The sequence below is a fragment of the Hyla sarda genome, chromosome 11 (assembly GCF_029499605.1).
Source record: "Hyla sarda isolate aHylSar1 chromosome 11, aHylSar1.hap1, whole genome shotgun sequence".
NCBI lineage: Eukaryota > Metazoa > Chordata > Amphibia > Anura > Hylidae > Hyla > Hyla sarda.
In genome coordinates this window covers 46,641,668-46,662,057 of record NC_079199.1, presented here as the reverse complement: position 1 = coordinate 46,662,057, position 20,390 = coordinate 46,641,668, and the positions used below count along the sequence as shown (strand labels likewise).

At 47.5% G+C, this 20,390-nt stretch overlaps 1 protein-coding gene and 1 long non-coding RNA gene across 2 annotated transcripts in view; one reads left to right on the top strand and one right to left on the bottom strand.

The window, feature by feature from the left end:
• Positions 1-18,175, bottom strand: part of BRF1 (BRF1 RNA polymerase III transcription initiation factor subunit) — a 379,514-nt gene extending 361,339 nt beyond the window's left edge. Inside the window, exon 1 of the mRNA XM_056544927.1 lies at positions 17,854-18,175. Coding sequence (XP_056400902.1) covers positions 17,854-18,037 — 184 coding nt within the window. The 5' untranslated portion in view covers positions 18,038-18,175. The remainder of the gene's footprint in view (positions 1-17,853) is intronic.
• Positions 18,176-18,182: 7 nt separating this feature from the next.
• The window catches only part of LOC130294849 (uncharacterized), a 252,918-nt gene continuing 250,710 nt past the window's right edge, over positions 18,183-20,390 (top strand). The window contains exon 1 of the long non-coding RNA XR_008848639.1: positions 18,183-18,279. This is a non-coding gene — a long non-coding RNA (uncharacterized LOC130294849). The remainder of the gene's footprint in view (positions 18,280-20,390) is intronic.

Sequence of the window (20,390 nt, the reverse complement as noted above, 5' to 3'; positions counted from 1 at the left end):
CGTGACCCCGTTTTTAACACCGGGAGCAGGCACTGGTACGTCCTAAGTCCTTAAGGGGTTAATGTAAGTAAACCCTCTTTTTAACCTCTTAAGGACTCAGGGTTTTTCCACTATAGTTTTTTTCCTCCTTACCTTTAAAAAATCATAATTCTTAAAATTTTGCAGTTAAAAATCCATATGATGGCTTATTTTTTGCGCCACCAAAATCTACTTTGTAAAGATACCCAAAAATGTACGGCGAAACGGAAAAAATAAATCATTGTGCGACAAAATTGAAGAAACAACGCCATTTTGTAACTTTTGGGGGCTTCCGTTTCTACGCTGTCCATTTTTCAGTAAAACTGACACCTTCTCTTTATTTTGTAGGTCCATACGATTAAAATGATACCTTACTTATATAGGTTCGATTTTGTCATACTTCTGGAAAAAATCATAGCTACAGAAAATTAATATGTTTAAAATTGTTAAATTCCGACCCCTATAACTTTTTTATTTTTCCACGTACGGGGCGGTATGAGGTCTAATTTTTTGCGCCATGATCTGAAGTTTTTAGAGGTACCATTTTTGTATTGATCTGACTTTTTGATCGCATATTATTCAAAAAGTGACCAAAAATACGCTATTTTGGAATTTTTTGGCGCGTACGCCATTGACCGTGCAGTTTAATTAACAATATATTTTTATAATTCGGACATTTCCGCACCCGGCGATACCACATATGTTTATTTTTATTACACTTTTGTTTTTATTTTTTAAATGGGAAAAGGGGTGTGTAGGAATAGGGGGCTATAACACTGCACACACTGATCTTTAACATTGATCATTGTTATCCCATAGGATAACATTGATCAGTGATTCTGCCGATTAAAGGGGTACTCCGGCGCTTAGACATCTTATCTCTTATCCAAAGGATAGGGATAAAATGCGTGATCGCGGAGGTCCCGCCGCTGTGGACCCCCGTGATCTTGCACGCAGCACCACAGTTAAAATCAGTCCCCCCGGAGCATGTTCGCTCCGGGTCTGATTACCGGCGACCACAGGGCCGGCGTCATGTGACAGCCAGCAGGACTCTGTGGTCGCCGGTAATGAGACCCGGAGCGAACATGCTCCGGGGACTGATTTTAACTGGGGTGCTGCGTGCACGATCACGGGCGTCCCCAGCGGCGGGACCCCCGCGATCAGGCATCTTATCCCCTATCCTTTGGATAAGGGATAAGATGTCTAAGCGCCGGAGTACCCCTTTAACTGCTCATGCCTGGAACTCAGGCACTGAGCAGTCATTCGGCGATCGGACAAGCAGGAGGCAGGTAGGGATCCTCCTGGTGACCTCCAGCTGTTCGCGACACCGCAATTTTGCCGCAGTCGTCCCGAACAGCCCACTGAGCTAACCGCCAGTACTTTATTTTTACTTTAGACGCAGCGATCAACTAAGAACGCCGCTTCTAAAGGGTTAATAGCGCAAGGCAACCCTGATCAGTGCCACACACTATTAGCCATGGCCGGGCCCGACCTCCTATAGCCCGTCCAGGCTGTGGCCCCGCATTACAGATCGGGAGCGGACTGAGTCCTTAAGTGGTTAAGGCTGTTCACCGGCATTATAACCCAGTATATTGGGTTTAGGGGCAGTGAACGATATAAATTTCTCTAACCTACAATGAACCTCAGCAGAGCAGTAGCCATCACTGCTAGGGATGTCCCGATACCGATACGGGTATCGGTATTGGGGTCGATACTAGCTATTTGCATGGTATCGGGGACTTGTTTAATGTCCCCGATACCATGCCCGATACCTGCTGCCGTTCCACTGTCCCGTTTTTTCCGTCCTCCGGGCCGCATCATGGCGTCCTATGGAGGAGCATGTGACATATACGTCACTCCGCCTCCTCCCCTGCGCCCGGCGTAATGCTACGGAGGAAGCAGAGTGATGTATATGTCACATGCTCCTCCATAGGACGGCATGATGCGGCCCGGAGGACGGGACAGTGGAGCGGCAGCACTTGACAGAGGAGGTGAGCTGTCTAAAGGGGGGGGGGGGGCGGGGCCCCTGCTGCCGTCTAAAGGGGGGGGGGGCGGGGCCCCTGCTGCCGTCTAAAGGGGGGGGGGGCGGGGCCCCTGCTGCCGTCTAAAGGGGGGGCCCTGCTGCCGTCTAAAGGGGGGGCCCTGCTGCCGTCTAAAAGGGGGGGGCCCTGCTGCCGTCTAAAAGGGGGGGGGCCTGCTGCCGTCTAAAAGGGGGGGGCCTGCTGCCGTCTAAAAGGGGGGGGGCCTGCTGCCGTCTAAAAGGGGGGGCCCTGCTGCCGTCTAAAAGGGGGGGGGGCCTGATGCCGTCTAAAAGGGGGGGGGCCTGATGCCGTCTAAAAGGGGGGGGCCTGATGCCGTCTAAAAGGGGGGGGCCTGATGCCGTCTAAAAGGGGGGGGCCTGATGCCGTCTAAAAGGGGGGGGCCTGATGCCGTCTAAAAGGGGGGGGCCTGATGCCGTCTAAAGGGGGGGGCCTGATGCCGTCTAAAGGGGGGGGGCCCTGCTGCCGTCTAAAAGGGGGGGGCCCTGCTGCCGTCTAAAAGGGGGGGGCCCTGCTGCCGTCTAAAAGGGGGGGGCCCTGCTGCCGTCTAAAAGGGGGGGCCCTGCTGCCGTCTAAAAGGGGGGGCCCTGCTGCCGTCATAAAAGGGGGGGGCCCTGCTGCCGTCATAAAGGGGGGGGGCCTGATGCCGTCATAAAGGGGGGGGGCCTGATGCCGTCTAAAAGGGGGGGGCCTGCTGCCGTCTAAAAGGGGGGGGGGCCTGCTGCCGTCTAAAGGGGGGGGCGGCCTGCTGCCGTCTAAAGGGGGGGGCGGCCTGCTGCCGTCTAAAGGGGGGGCGGCCTGCTGCCGTCTAAAGGGGGGGCGGCCTGCTGCCGTCTAAAGGGGGGGGGGCGGCCTGCTGCTGTCTAAAGGGCGGCCTGCTGCTGTCTAAAGGGGGGGGCTGCTGCTGTCTAAAGGGGGGGGCTGCTGCTGTCTAAAGGGGGGGCTGCTGCTGTCTAAAGGGGGGGGCTGCTGCTGTCTAAAGGGGGGGGCTGCTGCTGTCTAAAGGGGGGGGCTGCTGCTGTCTAAAGGGGGGGGCTGCTGCTGTCTAAGGGGGGGCGCCTGCTGCTGTCTAAGGGGGGGCGCCTGCTGCTGTCTAAAGGGGGGGGCGCCTGCTGCTGTCTAAAGGGGGGGCGCCTGCTGCTGTCTAAAGGGGGGGGCGCCTGCTGCTGTCTAAAGGGGGGGCGCCTGCTGCTGTCTAAAGGGGGGGCGCCTGCTGCTGTCTAAAGGGGGGGCGCCTGCTGCTGTCTAAAGGGGGGGGCGCCTGCTGCTGTCTAAAGGGGGGGCGCCTGCTGCTGTCTAAAGGGGGGGCGCCTGCTGCTGTCTAAAGGGGGGGCGCCTGCTGCTGTCTAAAGGGGGGGCGCCTGCTGCTGTCTAAAGGGGGGGCGCCTGCTGCTGTCTAAAGGGGGGGGCGCCTGCTGCTGTCTAAAGGGGGGGCGCCTGCTGCTGTCTAAAGGGGGGCGCCTGCTGCTGTCTAAAGGGGGGGGCGCCTGCTGCTGTCTAAAGGGGGGGGCGCCTGCTGCTGTCTAAAGGGGGGGCGCCTGCTGCTGTCTAAAGGGGGGGCGCCTGCTGCTGTCTAAAGGGGGGGGGCTGCTGCTGTCTAAGGGGGGGCTGCTGCTGTCTAAAGGGGGGGGCTGCTGCTGTCTAAAGGGGGGCGCCTGCTGCTGTCTAACGGGGGGGGGCCCACTGTCTACAGGGGGGGGGCCCACTGTCTACAGGGGGGCTGTGGTCTACAGGGGGGCTGTGGTCTACAGGGGGGCTGTGGTCTACAGGGGGGCTGTGGTCTACAAGGACCCACATATCAGCATGGTAAGCTGCGCCAGAAACCGGGTCACCCTGGTGTCAGATTCCCTTTAAAATATAAGTACTTGGTATCGGCGAGTACTAGAATGAAAGTATCGGTACTCTGTCTTAAAAAAATGGTATCTGGACATCCCTAATCACTACAGTACAAAACCCTACACAAGAATGACCTGGAGGTGAACAGCCTGTTACTAGGGGGTTTAAAGAGGTATTTTTAGGATTTTTTTTTTATTTGACTATGTTACGGGGGTGGTAAAGTTAATGTACTTTATAATATAGTGTCTGTACCTGTGATTTTTGCTCCAAGTTTCATTTTTAACGGCAAACAAAATGAGTGTCATCTCAGGTTTTCCCAGGTTGCAGTGCAGCCCGAGACATTGCATCACTAGTCAGGTGATAAAAGGGAGCCTGACTGCTTCAATGAGTCGATTGACCATAGGGAAGGGGGAAGATCGTTCTGCAAGAATTGTAGTTTTGCAACAGCTGGAGGCACCCTGATCAGAAAACACTGGTCTATTGCATTGCATTACGGGTGTGGGCAATATAAAAATCACACCTGAAAGCAGATAAAAAGGAGAGAATTTCACTTAGTATTTGCATTGTGTGTCTGTGTGTGCCACACTAAGCATTGACAACAGAAAGACGAGATGAGAACTTGAGGACTTGAGAACCAAAATTGTGGAAAAATATGAATAATCTCAAGGTTACAAGTCCATCTCCAGAGATCTAGATTTGCCTTTGTCCACAGTGCGCAACATCATCAAGAAGTTTTCAACCCATGGCACTGTAGCTAATCTAACTGGGTGTGGACGGAAGAGAAAAATTAATGAAAGGTGTCAACACAGGATAGTCCAGATGGTGGATAAGCAGCCCCAAACAAGTTCCAAAGATATTCAAGCTGTCCTGCAGGCTCAGGGAGCATCAATGTCAGAGCGAACTCTCCAACGACATTTAAATGAAACGAAACGCTATGGAAGTAGATCCAGGAGGACCCCACTGCTGACACAGAGACATAAAAAAGCAAGACTACGTTTTGCCAAAATGAACTTAAAGGGGTACTCCGATTCTTACACATCTTATCCCCTATCCTCCCGTAGGCTTGCATTGAGGGGCAGAGCGAGACGTCACATGGGGGCGGAGGCGTGACGTCACACGCCGCCGGCCCTGCGGTCGACCGTAATCAGACCCAGAGCGAACACGCTCCGGGGACTGATTACAAACGGGGTGCCGCGTGCATGATCACGGGCGTCCCCAGCTGCGGGACTTCCGTGATCAGGCATCTTATCCCCTATCCTTTGGATAGGGGATAAGATGTGTAAGCACCGGAGTTACCCCTTTAAGTAAGCCAAAATCCTTCTGGGAAAAGGTCTTCTCGACAGATGAGACCAAGAGAGAGCTTTTTGGTAAAGAACATCTTTCTTCTGTTTACCGAAAACGGAATGAGGCCTACAAAGAAAAGAACACAGTACCTACAGTGAAATATGGTGGAGGTTCAAATGATGTTTCGCTGCCTCTGGCACTGGGTGCCTTGAATGTGCCATCATGAAATCAACGGATTTTGGGTCACACTGTACAGCCCAGTGTCAGAAAGCTGGGTTTGCATCCGAGATCTTTGGTCTTCCAGCAGGACAATGACCCCAAACATATGTCAAAAAGCACCCAGAAATGGATGGCAACAAAGCGCTGGAGAGTTCTGAAGTGGCCAGCAATGAGTCCAGATCTAAATCCCATTGACCACCTGTGGAGAGATCTTAAAATTGCTTTTGGGAAAAGGCACCCTTCCAATAAGAGAGACCTGGAGCAGTTTGCAAAGGAAGAGTGGTCAACATTCCGGCTGAGAGGTGTAAGAAGCGTATTGATGGTTATAGGAAGCGACTGATTTACGTTATTTTTTCCAAAGGCTGTGCAACCAAATATTAAGTTAAAGGGGTACTCCGGTGAAAACCTTTTTTCTTTTAAATCAACTGGTGGCAGAAAGTTAAACATATTTGTAAATTACTTCTATAAAAAAATCTTAATCCTTTTTGTACTTATTAGCTGCTGAATACTACAGAGAAAATTATTTTCTTTTTGGACTGCTCTCTGATGACATCACGACCACAGTTCTCTCTGCTGACGTTATTATAATAATAACTCTTTATTTATTGTTGTCCTTAGTGGGATTTGAACCCAAGTCCCCAGCACTGCAAGGCAGCAGTGCTAACCACTGAGCCACCATGCTGCCCTTAGCATACATCGGCTATGCATGGTTGCTAAAATGGACAGAGATGTCAGCAGAGAGCACTGTGTTCGTGATGTCATCAGTGTTCCAAAAAGAAAGGAATTTTCTCTGTAGAATTCAGCAGCTAATAACTACTGGAAGGAATAACATTTTTTAATAGAAGTAATTTACAAATATGTTTAACTTTCTGCCACCAGTTGATTTAAAAGAAAAAAGGTTTTCACCGGAGTACCCCTTTAAGAGTGCCAATAATTTTGTCCAGCCCATTTTTGGAGTTTGGTGTCACATTATGTCCAATTTGCTTTTATTCCTGCTTTTTTTGTTTAGTTCCAATACACACAAATTGAATAAACATGTGTAGCAAAACATGTGTTACTGCAATCCTTTTCTGTGAGAATTACTGCATTTTCTTGAAAAATTTCAGGGGTGCCAACATTTACGGCCATGACTGTACTAACTTGTAGTTATACAGTGCATGTAGTTATCATTTTTTTAAAGTAGTAAAATAAAATAAAACCTACATAAATTGGGTATCCTTGTAACCGTATGGACCTACAGAATATAAAGTGTCATTTTTACTGAAAAGTGCACTGCGTAGAAACGGAAGCCGCTAATTTTTTTTTTGGGAAGCAACACTGTGTGAGGACAGCTCTCTCCCTTGTGTTTCCAGCACCAGCGCACAGGCTAGCCGGCAGCGTCCCGGGACCGGATCAACGATATAACAAAGGAATGCCCACCGTCAAGAGCGGTAAAACGACAGGTATTTTATTGTAGGATCAGTGGATACAAACTTGCATCAGGCAGGAGCCAACGTGTTTCGGACCGTTACAGGTCCTTAGTCATGGCATAACACACAGGATAAAATCCAAACTTTAAATACTTTCTTAGGAACATCACATGTATCATGATATCACACTTAATAAAGACATGTGGAAAACATGGAAATGGAACAATGGATGTGTCGGCTCCTGCCTGATGCAAGTTTGTATCCGCTGATCCTACAATAACAACACTTGGCGCTGGACATTCCTTTGTTAATTTTTTTTTGGTTTCGCCATAGATTTTGTGGTGAAATGACTGATGTCATTACAAAGTAAAATTGGTAGCGCATAAAACAAGCCCTCATACAGGTCTGTTGGTGGAAAATTGAAAGCGATATGATTTTTAGAAGGTGAGGAGGAAAAAAACGAAACTGCAAAAATGTAAAATTTGATATGTTGTAAAGCATGTATAACCAATAGGTTTTGCAATTTCTTTCATTAGAAAATTTTCAGTATTTCATAGTGAAAAAGCCAGTCAAACAACTGCCCCCCCCCCTGCCTGCTTGGACACATACTAGTCCTGCTGTGTCCATGCGTTACAGACACACCTCCTTGATTGACAGCTGTGAGTGCAGGGCTCATAGCTGGAGGAAAAATCCTCCCACTGTCAGCTTGTGTCCCGCTACTGTCAGTGAGGACAAGCTGGGAGTTGTAATTTTGCTAATGCTAGGGGAGATGTGAGCAGACAGCATACTGAGGGAGGGGGCGGAGACCTGCACAGTGAGGCCACGCCCCCTCCTGTTGAGAGGAATTCAGACTAGTGAGCTAGATTAAAAGTGTAATAAAAAATAAATAAAGGTGCTAGACACATAAAAATTAGATGCACACTGTCAGGATATATATATAAAAAAAAATTTTTTGTTGGATCTGACAGGTACGCTTTTTTGGGGTTAAGACAGATATGTTTAATGCAATGTTCAGTCAGCACTACACTGTTTTTCGTAGTGCACAATGTACATGTCTCCAGGTGGGACCCAGTATAGACAACTCTGTAAGCAAATGACTAGAGATGAGCGAATTTACAGTAAATATGATTCGTCACGAACTTCTCGGCTCGGCAGTTGATAGCTTATCCTGCATTAATGAGTTCAGCTTTCAGGTGCTCCGATGGGCTGGAAAAGGTGGATACAGTCCTAGGAGACTCTTTCCTAGGACTGTATCCACCTTTTCCAGCCCACCGGAGCACCTGAAAGCTGAACTAATTTATGCAGGATAAGTCATCAACTGCCAAGCCGAGAAGTTCGTGATGAATCGAATTTACTGTAAGTTCGCTCATCTCTACAAATGACCAGAACTCACTTGTAAAATGCTTCTTACTTAGCATCAAGAGCATATTTAAGTGCACATCTTATTGTAATGTCAATTTTCTGATCCTGTGTTAAAGGCATCTGTTGATAAGGTCAGAGTACTGTGGTAACATAACAAAAGCATGTACATAATAAGTATGTTACTGTCAATTAAAGGAGTACTCTGGTGCAGACTACTCCTGCTCCATCCTGCGAAAAAAATGTAAATAAACCATCACTCATCTTCCTAGGTTCCCGCGGAGCGCCACTACAGCTGATCGGTCCTCCGGTCCATCTTCTTCATACTTCCGTGTGAATAAGCGTCACATGGCGCTCATCCTATTATGGGCCAAGGCAGAACATCGCGGCGGCCGGCGATAGGCTGAGCGCCATGTGACGCTTCTTTCATACGGAAGTATGAAGATGATGGACCGGAGGACCGATCAGCTGTAGTGGTGCTACGCGGGAGGGAGCAGGAGTAGTCTGCACCAGAGTACTCTAAGTCATAAGAACATGTCAAAAGTTTTCTTCAGTCAGGGTCTGGGTGCCCTCTGGTTAAAGCTATCTGCTCTGATCACTGCAGGAGACAGGCTCCATAGTCTTACTATACCCTTCCAAATCTCAAACAGTCTCCTGCACCAAGACAGGGAACAAAGCATTCAGCTAGTTCTAGCAGTCTATAGGGGTTTGACTAGAATATCTACAAGATCATAACAACTTCAATTATAAAGAAAGCTCATTCCTGGCAAGAAATAACATAAGAGAGACAAACATTTTAGCACGTAAGTAAAGAGAGACAAAGCTAACATAGAAGAACAAGTACTTACAGGGACTAATGACTGAAGATAGTGAATGATTCATAGTAGGGCTGCACGATATGGGGAAAATGTGCAATTGCGATTATGGGGCAAAATATTGCAATATCGATATGCGATGCAATATAATAAATGGTAAAATCCCATCATTTCATGTCCAATCTCCTCCATTTTACAACTAGCCAGCCATTTTATTCCCACCGCCCATTTCACACCTACACATTTAATTTCTGTCTCCCCCCGTCACATTCCCCCCCCCCCCCCCTTGTCACGTTCCCCTCCCTGTCCCAATCTTCCCCCCTGTCAAATCCCCCCCCACCCTCAATCTTCCCCCCTGTCAAATCAATTGGTGCCAAAAAGGGTGATCGGGTGAAGATGACTGCGGTTTTCTAACAGCAGCCATCTTCACACAATGTCTAGGGGGGGGACCCCCTCCTGTAATGGCAATCGCCGTGACTGTACAGTACATTCATAAGTCCTATCACGGCAATCGCGGAGCAATATGGCCCGTGTGACCCGGTGGAAGGAGAAGAAATGATGATTGGTGCTGTCCAATCACCATTCACTAAAGAAGGGAGGTGGCAGGGTTGCCACCCCCTCCGATTGCTGCGAATGTGCGGTCCGAACGGTCCACCCAATCGCAGCGCTCTGCCTAGTTTGAATACCTCCTCCCCCGCTCTGACCGCTCATTCGAGTCCAGGCAGAGAGCGGAGACAGTGTTCTCTGTGCGGCGCATTGTTGGTGAGTGAGGGTGAGCAGTAGAGCAGGTAGGGACAGTTAGCAGGCAGGGTTGTTCTGGAACAGCACTGTGACCCTTCAGAGCATTTGCTGCTGCAGCCTTTCCCCGTATTTTGGGGGGGGTGCTGTTTTTATTTTATTTTTTGCATTTTTATTTGGCAGTTTGCGGTCTGTGACACCAGTCGCAGTTCTGCACTGTGTGGCTGGACCGTACCCTTTGTCCTGTTGCAAAAGCACTACATCACACTTTTCACTATTCACAAATAAAGTAAGTGAAAACACTACATTTACACACACTTACAACCCACAGGCCTCACAGAAACTTACTTTTTTATGTTTTTTTCAGTGAGGACTTTGTCAATTTGATAGTGGCTCAAACAAACTTTTATGCTTAGCAGTTTGTGGCCCAGTATCCTGATGCTTTTTTGGCTAGGCCCTACAGATGGACCCCCCGTCAATGCAGCTGAGATGAGGACATTTTAGGGCCTCATGCTGCATATGGGCTTAGTAAAAAAGCTGAGCATTAGGCAATAACGGAGTGGGGATGTTCTGTATAACACCCCACTCTACAGTGTGGCCATGCCACGGCCACACTTTGAGGCTGTCCTCAAAATGTTTGCATTATGTTGATAATGCAACGTGCCCCTCCTGAAATGATCCCGCATATGACCGCCTGTTCAAAATCAGGCCGGCATAGATCATTTCAGTAATAAATTTGCAGAGGCGTATATCCCCCATAAGGAGATCGCTATTGACAAATCCCTTATAAGTTTAAAAGGGAGACTCCATTTCCGCCAGTACATTCCCAGTAAAAGGGCAAGGTATGGCGTGAAAGTATACAAGCTCTGTGAGAGTACCTCAGGGTACACTTACAGATTTAGGGTATACAAAGGGAAGGATTCCCACATTGAACCCCCCAGAATGCCCCCCCCCCCCATCCTGGGAGTTAGCGGGAAGATTGTGTTGGAACTGATGTACCCACTGCTGGATAAAGGTTACCACTTGTACGTGGATAACTTTTATACAAGCATCCCTCTCTTCAAATCCCTTTCCACCAAAGCCACTGCCGCTTGTGGCACTGTGCGGAAAAATCTGAGAGGCCTCTCCACATACCCCCTGTAATCCCCAAAAAGTCCCAAGAAAGTTGATCCAGGGATTAATTCTGATTGCCATATTTGGAGTCGGGAAGGAATTTTTCGCCCTGGCATGGGGCAAATTGGCATCCGCCTCATAAGGTTTTTTTTTGCCTTCCTCTTGATCAACCCAGTAGGGCAGGGTTTCCCAACCAGGTTGCCCCCAGCTATTGCAAAACTACAACTCCCAACTTACTGGGAGTCACAGTTTAGCAGCAGCTGGAGGCACCCAGGTTGAGAAACACTGCAATAGGCGGAGGTTTACCAAATGCTGTGTTTTGGTACGCCGCATGTAAGTAAATCTCTGCAACTATCAGCCACCCCTGTGCAAATGACTAATTTAGGCCTCAAATGTGCATGGAGCTCTCTCACTTCTGGGCCCTGTTGCATTTGTCTGGCAACAGTTTAGGGCCACATGTGGGGTATTTCTGTCCTCGGGAGAAATTGCTTCACAATTTGGGGGGGCTTTTTCTACTTTTACCTTTTGTGAAAAAGAAAAGTTGGGGGCTATACCAGCATGTTAGTGTAAAAAAAAAAATATACATTTTCTACACTAACATGCTGGTGTAGCCCCATACTTTTAACTTTCACAAGAGGTAAAAGAAGAAAAAGACCCCCAAATTTGTAACACATTTTGAGTACATAAATACCCCAAATGTGTACGTAAAGTGCTCTAGGGTAATGTGGCCTAAGTCAGAATATGCCACACTGCTGATGTCAATGATGGGTGACATTCATAAAAACTTGCTTATGTATGTATTTTATATTTTTTTTGCTTAAAGGGGTACTCCCATGGAAAACTTTTTTTCTTTTAAATCAACTGGTGCCAGAAAGTTAAACAGATTTGTAAATCACGTCTATTAAAAAATCTTAATCCTTCCAGTACTTTTTAGGGACTGTATACTAAAGAGAAATCCAAAAAAGAAATGCATTTCGTCTGATGTCAGGACCACAGTGCTCTCTGCTGACATCTCTGTCCATTTTAGGAACTGTCCAGAGCAGCATATGTTTGCTATAGGGATTTTCTCCTGCTCTGGACAGTTCCTAAAATGGACAGCAGAGGTCAGGAGAGAGCACTGTGGTCATGACATTTGTTTTTTGGATTTCTCTTTAGTATACAGCCCCTAATAAGTACTGGAAGGATTAAGATTTTTTAATAGAAGTGATTTACAAATCTGTTTAACTACCTGGCACCAAATGATTAAAAAAAAAGTTTTCCGCGGGAGTACCCCTTTAATGTTTTGCATACGTGCAACACATTTATAACAAGTCACACAGCCTTTTTAAATTTGTTTCACATACCGTAAGCAAATCAGCTTTTTTCCTACATTCTGTTTTTCATTTTGAGATTTTGCTCATGAAAGGCTGCTTTCACACTATAAAATTCACCCTTTAATAAACGGCCATTATAATGTATTGTTAACGGACGTTTAATAACGGGTGAATTAACGGATGCTAACGGCAGAATAATGTCCGTCCAAATAACGGGCATATTCATCCGTTAAGACCCGTTATAACATCCCTCACGTACAACGTTTTAACACCTCTGCCTACGGACTCCCACAGCCAGGACTACTACTACTACTACTCCCATCATAGAACAGACTTGTTTCCATGATGGGAGTAGTAGTTCCCTGGCTGCGGTAGTCTGCTGGTGGCTGGGGAGGTTACATTAGTGTTTGTACTACTACCTCCATCATGGAACAGAGTCTGTTCCATGATGGGGGTTGTAGTACAGGGGCTGAGGGATTGATCGCACCGGGTCTCACTTCTGACACCCAATCCGATCAGAAGATATTAAGCAGGGGAACAGGAAGCATGGTCCGCAACCCTGCGATGTACACAATGTATTTTTTACTTTTATTTTTAAATTCCCCGCCGGGAGCCCTGAATGGCCGGTACTGAGGAGCCATTCAGGGATCCCAGCGGGGTTTTTAAAATGGACAATGTGAGGGGACATATGTATATTAAAAGTGTTGTGGGGGGGCATAGAGCGCTATATATCTAGCCCCCCCTGCACATTGATAAAAATATGACCCCCGCCAGCACATTAATAAAAATATGACCCCCACCAGCACATTTATATGTATATATCTATACCCCCGCCAGCGCATAATGTGACCCCGCCGGCGCATTTGTCTTAATTTTCTATTGCAACGCTATATGTGAATGGTATATCTATCAGAACGCATCCAGCAGCCGCCGGCAAGATGATCCTGATAGATATAATATAGCTAGATATATAGCGATCTATGCCCCCCCCCCCCCCCCTGCAGCGCTATAAATCTTGCGCCCCCCCCCCCACAACACTTTTAATATACATATGTCCCCTCACAATGTAAATTTTAAAAACCCCGCTGGGATCCCTGATTAGCTCCTCAGTACCGGCCATTCAGGGCTTCCAACGGGGAATTTAAAAATGAAAGTAAAAAAATACATTGTGATCGCAGAGTTGCAGAGAATGCCGCCCGCTCCCCTGCTTAATAACTTCTGATCGCATCGGTTGTCAGAAGTGACACCAGGTGCGATCAATCCCTCAGCCCCTGTACTACAACCCCCATCATGGAACAGAGTCTGTTCCATGATGGGGGTAGTAGAACAAACACTAATGTAACCTCCCCAGCCACCGGCAGACTCCTGCAGGGGGAATTACTACTCCCATCATGGAAACAAGTCTGTTCCATGATGGGAGTAGTAGTAGTCCCTCAGCACTGCAGGAGTCTACTGATGTCACCTCTTCTGAGCAAGCAAAATCTGCAAGCCAGGGTTGAGCTGGAGTAAATATATAGTATTTTTTTATGGTGTGCAACTTTTTTGCGACAGTCGCACGTTATAAATCTCTGACTACTGCTATTCTAACTGGCATAAAAAAACAGTGTAGTCGCACAGGAGACATTTGAGAAACAATTATAAGCAAGAAAAAGGGAGTAAATCCTTTTATAAATGTCCCCCGATGTAAATATCATGAATACCAAACTGCATATATACTGAGAAAGAAAAAAAGTGTAAAAAAAAAAAAAAACTTAAGAAAACAAAAGTGACATCCAAAACTCCATGTGTGGTTCCAGCCTTATGATGCCGTCTCCACCCAGGATGGAGTTATAGATGAAAAGACTAATAACAGAGCAGAGGAGCAGCTTATATAGACTGGTAATAGCGAGACGTGACGGCCTTTCCCAGAGAGCAATTTACCTTCTTGCTACGGTCTCTTGAATACAGATCACTGTGCCCCATGTTGTCTCCTGTATACAGATCACTGTGCCCCATGTTGTCTCCTGTATACAGATCACTGTGCCCCATGTTGTCTCCTTAATACAGATCACTGTGCCCCATGTTGTCTGCTGTATACAGATCACTGTGGCCCATGTTGTCTCCTGTATACAGATCACTGTGCCCCATGTTGTCTCCTGAATATAGATCACTGTGCCCCATGTTGTCTCCTGTATACAGATCACTGTGCCCCATGTTGTCTCCTGTATACAGGTCACTGTGCCCCATGTTGTCTCCTGTATACAGATCACTGTGCCCCATGTTGTCTCCTGTATACAGATCACTGTGCCCCATGTTGTCTCCTGTATACAGATCACTGTGCCCCATGTTGTCTCCTGTATACAGGTCACTGTGCCCCATGCTGTCTCCTGTATACAGATCACAGTGCCCCATGCTGTCTCCTGTATACAGATCACTGTGCCCCATGCTGTCTCCTTAATACAGATCACTGTGCCCCATGTTGTCTCCTGTATACAGGTCACTGTGCCCCATGTTGTCTCCTGTATACAGGTCACTGTGCCCCATGTTGTCTCCTGTATACAGATCACAGTGCCCCATGCTGTCTCCTGTATACAGATCACAGTGCCCCATGCTGTCTCCTGTATACAGATCACTGTGCCCCATGTTGTCTCCTTAATACAGATCACTGTGCCCCATGTTGTCTCCTGTATACAGATCACTGTGCCCCATGTTGTCTCCTGTATACAGATCACTGTGCCCCATGTTGTCTACTGAGTACAGATCACTGTGCCCCATGTTGTCTCCTGTATACAGATCACTGTGCCCCATGTTGTCTCCTGTATACAGGTCACTGTGCCCCATGTTGTCTCCTGAATACAGATCACTGTGCCCCATGTTGTCTCCTGTATACAGATCACTGTGCCCACTGCTGTCTCCTGTATACAGATCACTGTGCCCCATGTTGTCTCCTGTATACAGATCACTGTGCCCCATGTTGTCTCCTGTATACAGATCACTGTGCCCCATGTTGTCTCCTGTATACAGATCACTGTGCCCCACTACTGTCTCCTGTATACAGATCACTGTGCCCCACTACTGTCTCCTGTATACAGATCACTGTGCCCCACTAATGTCTCCTGTATACAGATCACTGTGCCCCACTACTGTCTCCTGTATACAGATCACTGTGCCCCACTACTGTCTCCTGTATACAGATCACTGTGCCCCACTACTGTCTCCTGTATACAGATCACTGTGCCCCATGTTGTCTCCTGTATACAGATCACAGTGCCCCATGTTGTCTCCTGTATACAGATCACTGTGCCCCATGTTGTCTCCTGTATACAGATCACTGTGCCCCACTACTGTCTCCTGTATACAGATCACTGTGCCCCACTACTGTCTCCTGTATACAGATCACTGTGCCCCATGCTGTCTCCTGTATACAGATCACAGTGCCCCATGTTGTCTCCTGTATACAGATCACTGTGCCCCATGCTGTCTCCTGTATACAGATCACTGTGCCCCATTGCTGTCTCCTGTATACACATGACTGTGCCCCATGTTGTCTCCTGTATACAGATCACAGTGCCCCATGTTGTCTCCTGTATACAGATCACAGTGCCCCATGCTGTCTCCTGTATACAGATCACTGTGCCCCATGTTGTCTCCTGTATACAGATCACTGTGCCCCATGCTGTCTCCTGTATACAGATCAGTGTCCCATGCTGTCTCCTCTATACAGATCAGTGCCCCATGCTGTCTCCTGCATACAGGACACTGTGCCCCATGCTGTCTCCTGTATACAGATCACTGTGCCCCATGTTGTCTCCTGTATACAGATCACAGTGCCCCATGTTGTCTCCTGTATACAGATCACTGTGCCCCACTACTGTCTCCTGTATACAGATCACTGTGCCCCACTACTGTCTCCTGTATACAGATCACTGTGCCCCATGCTGTCTCCTGTATACAGATGACTGTGCCCCATGTTGTCTCCTGTATACAGATCACAGAGCCCCATGTTGTCTCCTGTATACAGATCACAGTGCCCCATGCTGTCTCCTGTATACAGATCACTGTGCCCCATGTTGTCTCCTGTATACAGATCACTGTGCCCCATGCTGTCTCCTGTATACAGATCAGTGTCCCATGCTGTCTCCTCTATACAGATCAGTGCCCCATGCTGTCTCCTGTATACAGGACACTGTGCCCCATGTTGTCTCCTGTATACAGATCACTGTGCCCCATGCTGTCTCCTGTATACAGATCACAGTGCCCCATGTTGTCTCCTGTATACAGATCACTGTGCCCCATGCTGTCTCCTGTATACAGATCACTGTGCCCCATGTTGTCTCTTGTATACAGATCACAGTGCCCTATGCTGTCTCCTGTATACAGATCACAGTGCCCCATGTTGTCTCCTGTATACAGATCACAGTGCCCCATGCTGTCTCCTGTATACAGATCACTGTGCCCCATGTTGTCTCTTGTATACAGATCACAGTGCCCCATGCTGTCTCCTGTATACAGATCACAGTGCCCCATGTTGTCTCCTGTATACAGATCACTGTGCCCCATGCTGTCTCCTGTATACAGATCACTGTGCCCCATGTTGTCTCCTGTATACAGATCACAGTGCCCCATGCTGTCTCCTGTATACAGATCACTGTGCCCCATGTTGTCTCCTGTATACAGATCACTGTGCCCCATGTTGTCTCCTGTATACAGATCACTGTGCCCCATGTTGTCTCCTGTATACAGATCACTGTGCCCCATGTTGTCTCCTGTATACAGATCACTGTGCCCCACTGCTGTCTGCTGTATACAGATCACTGTGCCCCACTACTGTCTCCTGTATACAGATCACTGTCTCCTGTATACAGATCACTGTGCCCCATGTTGTCTTTTGTATACAGATCACTGTGCCCCATGCTGTGTCCTGTATACAGATCACTGTGCCCCATGGTGTCTCCTGTATACAGATCACTGTGCCCCATGTTGTCTCCTGTATACAGATCACAGTGCCCCACTGCTGTCTCCTGTATACAGATCACTGTGCCCCATGCTGTCTCTTGTATACAGATCACTGTGCCCCATGCTGTCTCTTGTATACAGATCACTGTGCCCCACTGCTGTCTCCTGTATACAGATCACTGTGCCCCATGCTGTCTCCTGTATACAGATCACTGTGCCCCATGTTGTCTCCTGTATACAGATCACTGTGCCCCACTGCTGTCTCCTGTATACAGATCACAGTGCCCCACTGCTGTCTCCTGTATACAGATCACTGTGCCCCATGTCTCCTGTATACAGATCACTGTGCCCCACTGCTGTCTCCTGTATACAGATCACTGTGCCCCACTGCTGTCTCCTGTATACAGATCACTGTGCCCCATGTTGTCTCCTGTATACAGATCACAGTGCCCCATGCTGTCTCTTGTATACAGATCACTGTGCCCCATGTCTCCTGTATACAGATCACTGTGCCCCCACTGCTGTCTCCTGTATACAGATCACTGTGCCCCACTGCTGTCTCCTGTATACAGATCACTGTGCCCCACTGCTGTCTCCTGTATACAGATCACTGTGCCCCATGCTGTCTCTTGTATACAGATCACTGTGCCCCACTGCTGTCTCCTGTATACAGACCTATGTGCCCACCACGCCTCCTTACACTGTATGCGGAGTGTTGCGCTCACTTCATCACACAGCGCCCCCATGTGGAGGGCAGTACTCGTCTGTCACTCACCTTCTGACGACACAAACTGCCCCACCGCCGAGGATCCTCCGCCTCCGGTCTCCACAAACAGCACCTCAGAGACTATAATATTGTCCTCCAGCACCGAGCCGCAGCCCGTACACACCGCATCTCCCCGGGCCGCGTCCACATCAATGTCGGTACAGCCGCAGCTCTTACACACCCGGCTGCTCATGGTGGCGGCTGCTCCTCACATGTGCTCCGGCAAGTCACTGGGAGACAAGCAGTCAGCAACCGGCCTCAGTCCCGGCCTACACACGGCGGCGCTGCAGGCCACTTCCCGCTACAAGTCTCGCGTGAACACAGAGGAAGTGGTGCACCAACTGTCATTCTGAAAATTCACCACAAGATGTCGCCACAACACAAAGAGCCAAGAGGGTAGAAGCAGTACATTGCCTAGACATGACAGCGCTACTGGTTTGTTAACAATTAACTCTTTTGTTGCCCGGGGGTTCTCGTCAATGTTCCTCATTCAGACATACAGGACTGCTCTATGGATGTTCTTTATTTAATTGGGATTTACACCTATCTTGCATTCATGTTCTGGTTTGATTTTGTTTTCTTGTCGTACCATTTCTATAGATAAACTTTATTGCAGAGGATTTAATCTTGTATTGTATTGCTGTGGTTTACTACCTTACAGATTTCACACTTATGATGTGTACCCTAAATAGCAAAATAAAAAAAAGTCCCTCCCCATACCTATATATTATATGGAAGAAGACCCCTGGTGCTGTCCCCAGGTTGTGTGTGGTCTTACAACAGGGGTCCATTCACTTTAACTCCTTCAGAACCAGGCCAGTTTTGGCCTTAAAGGCGTACTCCGGTGTAAAACATTTTTATTCATTTATTTATTTTTTAAATCAACTGGTGCCAGAAATGTCAACAGATTTGTAAATGACTTCTATTTTAATCTTAATCTTTCTAGTACTTATCAGCTGCTGTATGCTCCACAGGAAGTTCTTTTCTTTTTGAATTTCTTTTCTGTCTGACCACAGTGCTCTCTCCTTGTCAGGAACGGTCCAGAGCAGGAGTAAATCCCCTTAGCAAACCTATCCTGCTCTGGACAGTTCCTTACATGGATATAGGTGTCAGCAGAGAGCACTGTGGTCAGACTGGAAAGAAATTCAAAAAGAAAATAATTTCTTCTGTAGTATACAGCAGCTGATAAGTACTAGATGGGTTAAGATTTTTAAATAGAAGTAATTTACAAATCTGTTTAACTTTCTGCCACCAGTTGATTTTGAGTTGAATAAAACTTCTAAAGCCAGGGTTTATGGAGAACAACTGTGTGCAGATCAATACAGTATCAATACTTGGGAATCCTTCAGATATGCAGTACAGTTCTTTTGGATGCACTTTCAGTACAGCAGCAAGTGGTATAATGTCACTAGTCACTGTTCAGAAGATATTTTCAGATATATACCTCACAGTATGTTTTAGACTCAGAGGTTAGGTCTACCCTGGGCATTATATGGTCCCTCTAGATGTAGCCCGGCTTGTTCTTGCACAATACTTGGGATGGTAACTTGATTGATGAATTTTTACTTGGGCTTATATGTTGTACACCGCATTAGCTTAAAGGAAAACTGTCACGCTTTCTCCCGCACTATCTACAGGTACTTATGGATAGTGCGGGAGACGCTGATTCCAATGAGCCCTACCTTGCCCGGATCCGCCCGGAAATATGTGGAAATCTTGCTGTAACTGGCACGGGCGGGGCTTCTGTAGCTTAACTGGCACTGACTTCAGCGCCGTTTATGAACATTCATCCCCCACCCTCCAGCTCTCGCTCTCTTCGCCGCTCCTAACTGGAGGGAGTGGGGATGAATATTCATAAGCGGCGCTGACTTCAGTGCCAGTTAAGCTACAGAAGCCCCGCCCATGCCAGTTACAGGAAGATTTCCACATACAATAAATATACGATTGTGGGCAAACGGCCGGGCAGATCCGGGCACTATCCATCAGTACCTGTGGATAGCGCCGGAGAAAACATGTGACAGTTTTCCTTTAAGGCCAATATAACTTGAACAAGCTATCGGGGTTCTTCATAGGGTGGTCCATGGAAAATGTTTGAAAGGATCCCTTCCTACTTAATGCATTGGGCTAAGCTAAGACTTCCTAAGCGTTTCCAGAAGGCTATCCGCAAATGTTAGTTTATTACTAAGAAGGCCAGGTCTAGAGGAATAAACGCACCTAGTTCTTTTGAATTGTCTTCTCCTGAAGGCTACAACTTCTTGTACCTCTGTAGTGGGACATGCTAGGCAGGATAAACTTTGACTGGACAGTGCTAGAGATGTAGGCTAACTTTCTTAGATGGTAAGAGAGCTGAATGCGCTGACACTTCTCAGATTTTTGGATCCTCCCCTATCCTGGGAATAGGGGTGGAGTAGGGCAGACTTTAGCACATACTAGCTAAGGGGTTGGACATGTTAAAGATTTGCTCTTACAGTGCAACTGACCTTTGGGAAAAATTGTTAACCCCTTACACTCTGAATAAGACTCAGTGCATGCATGTAATACTTAGA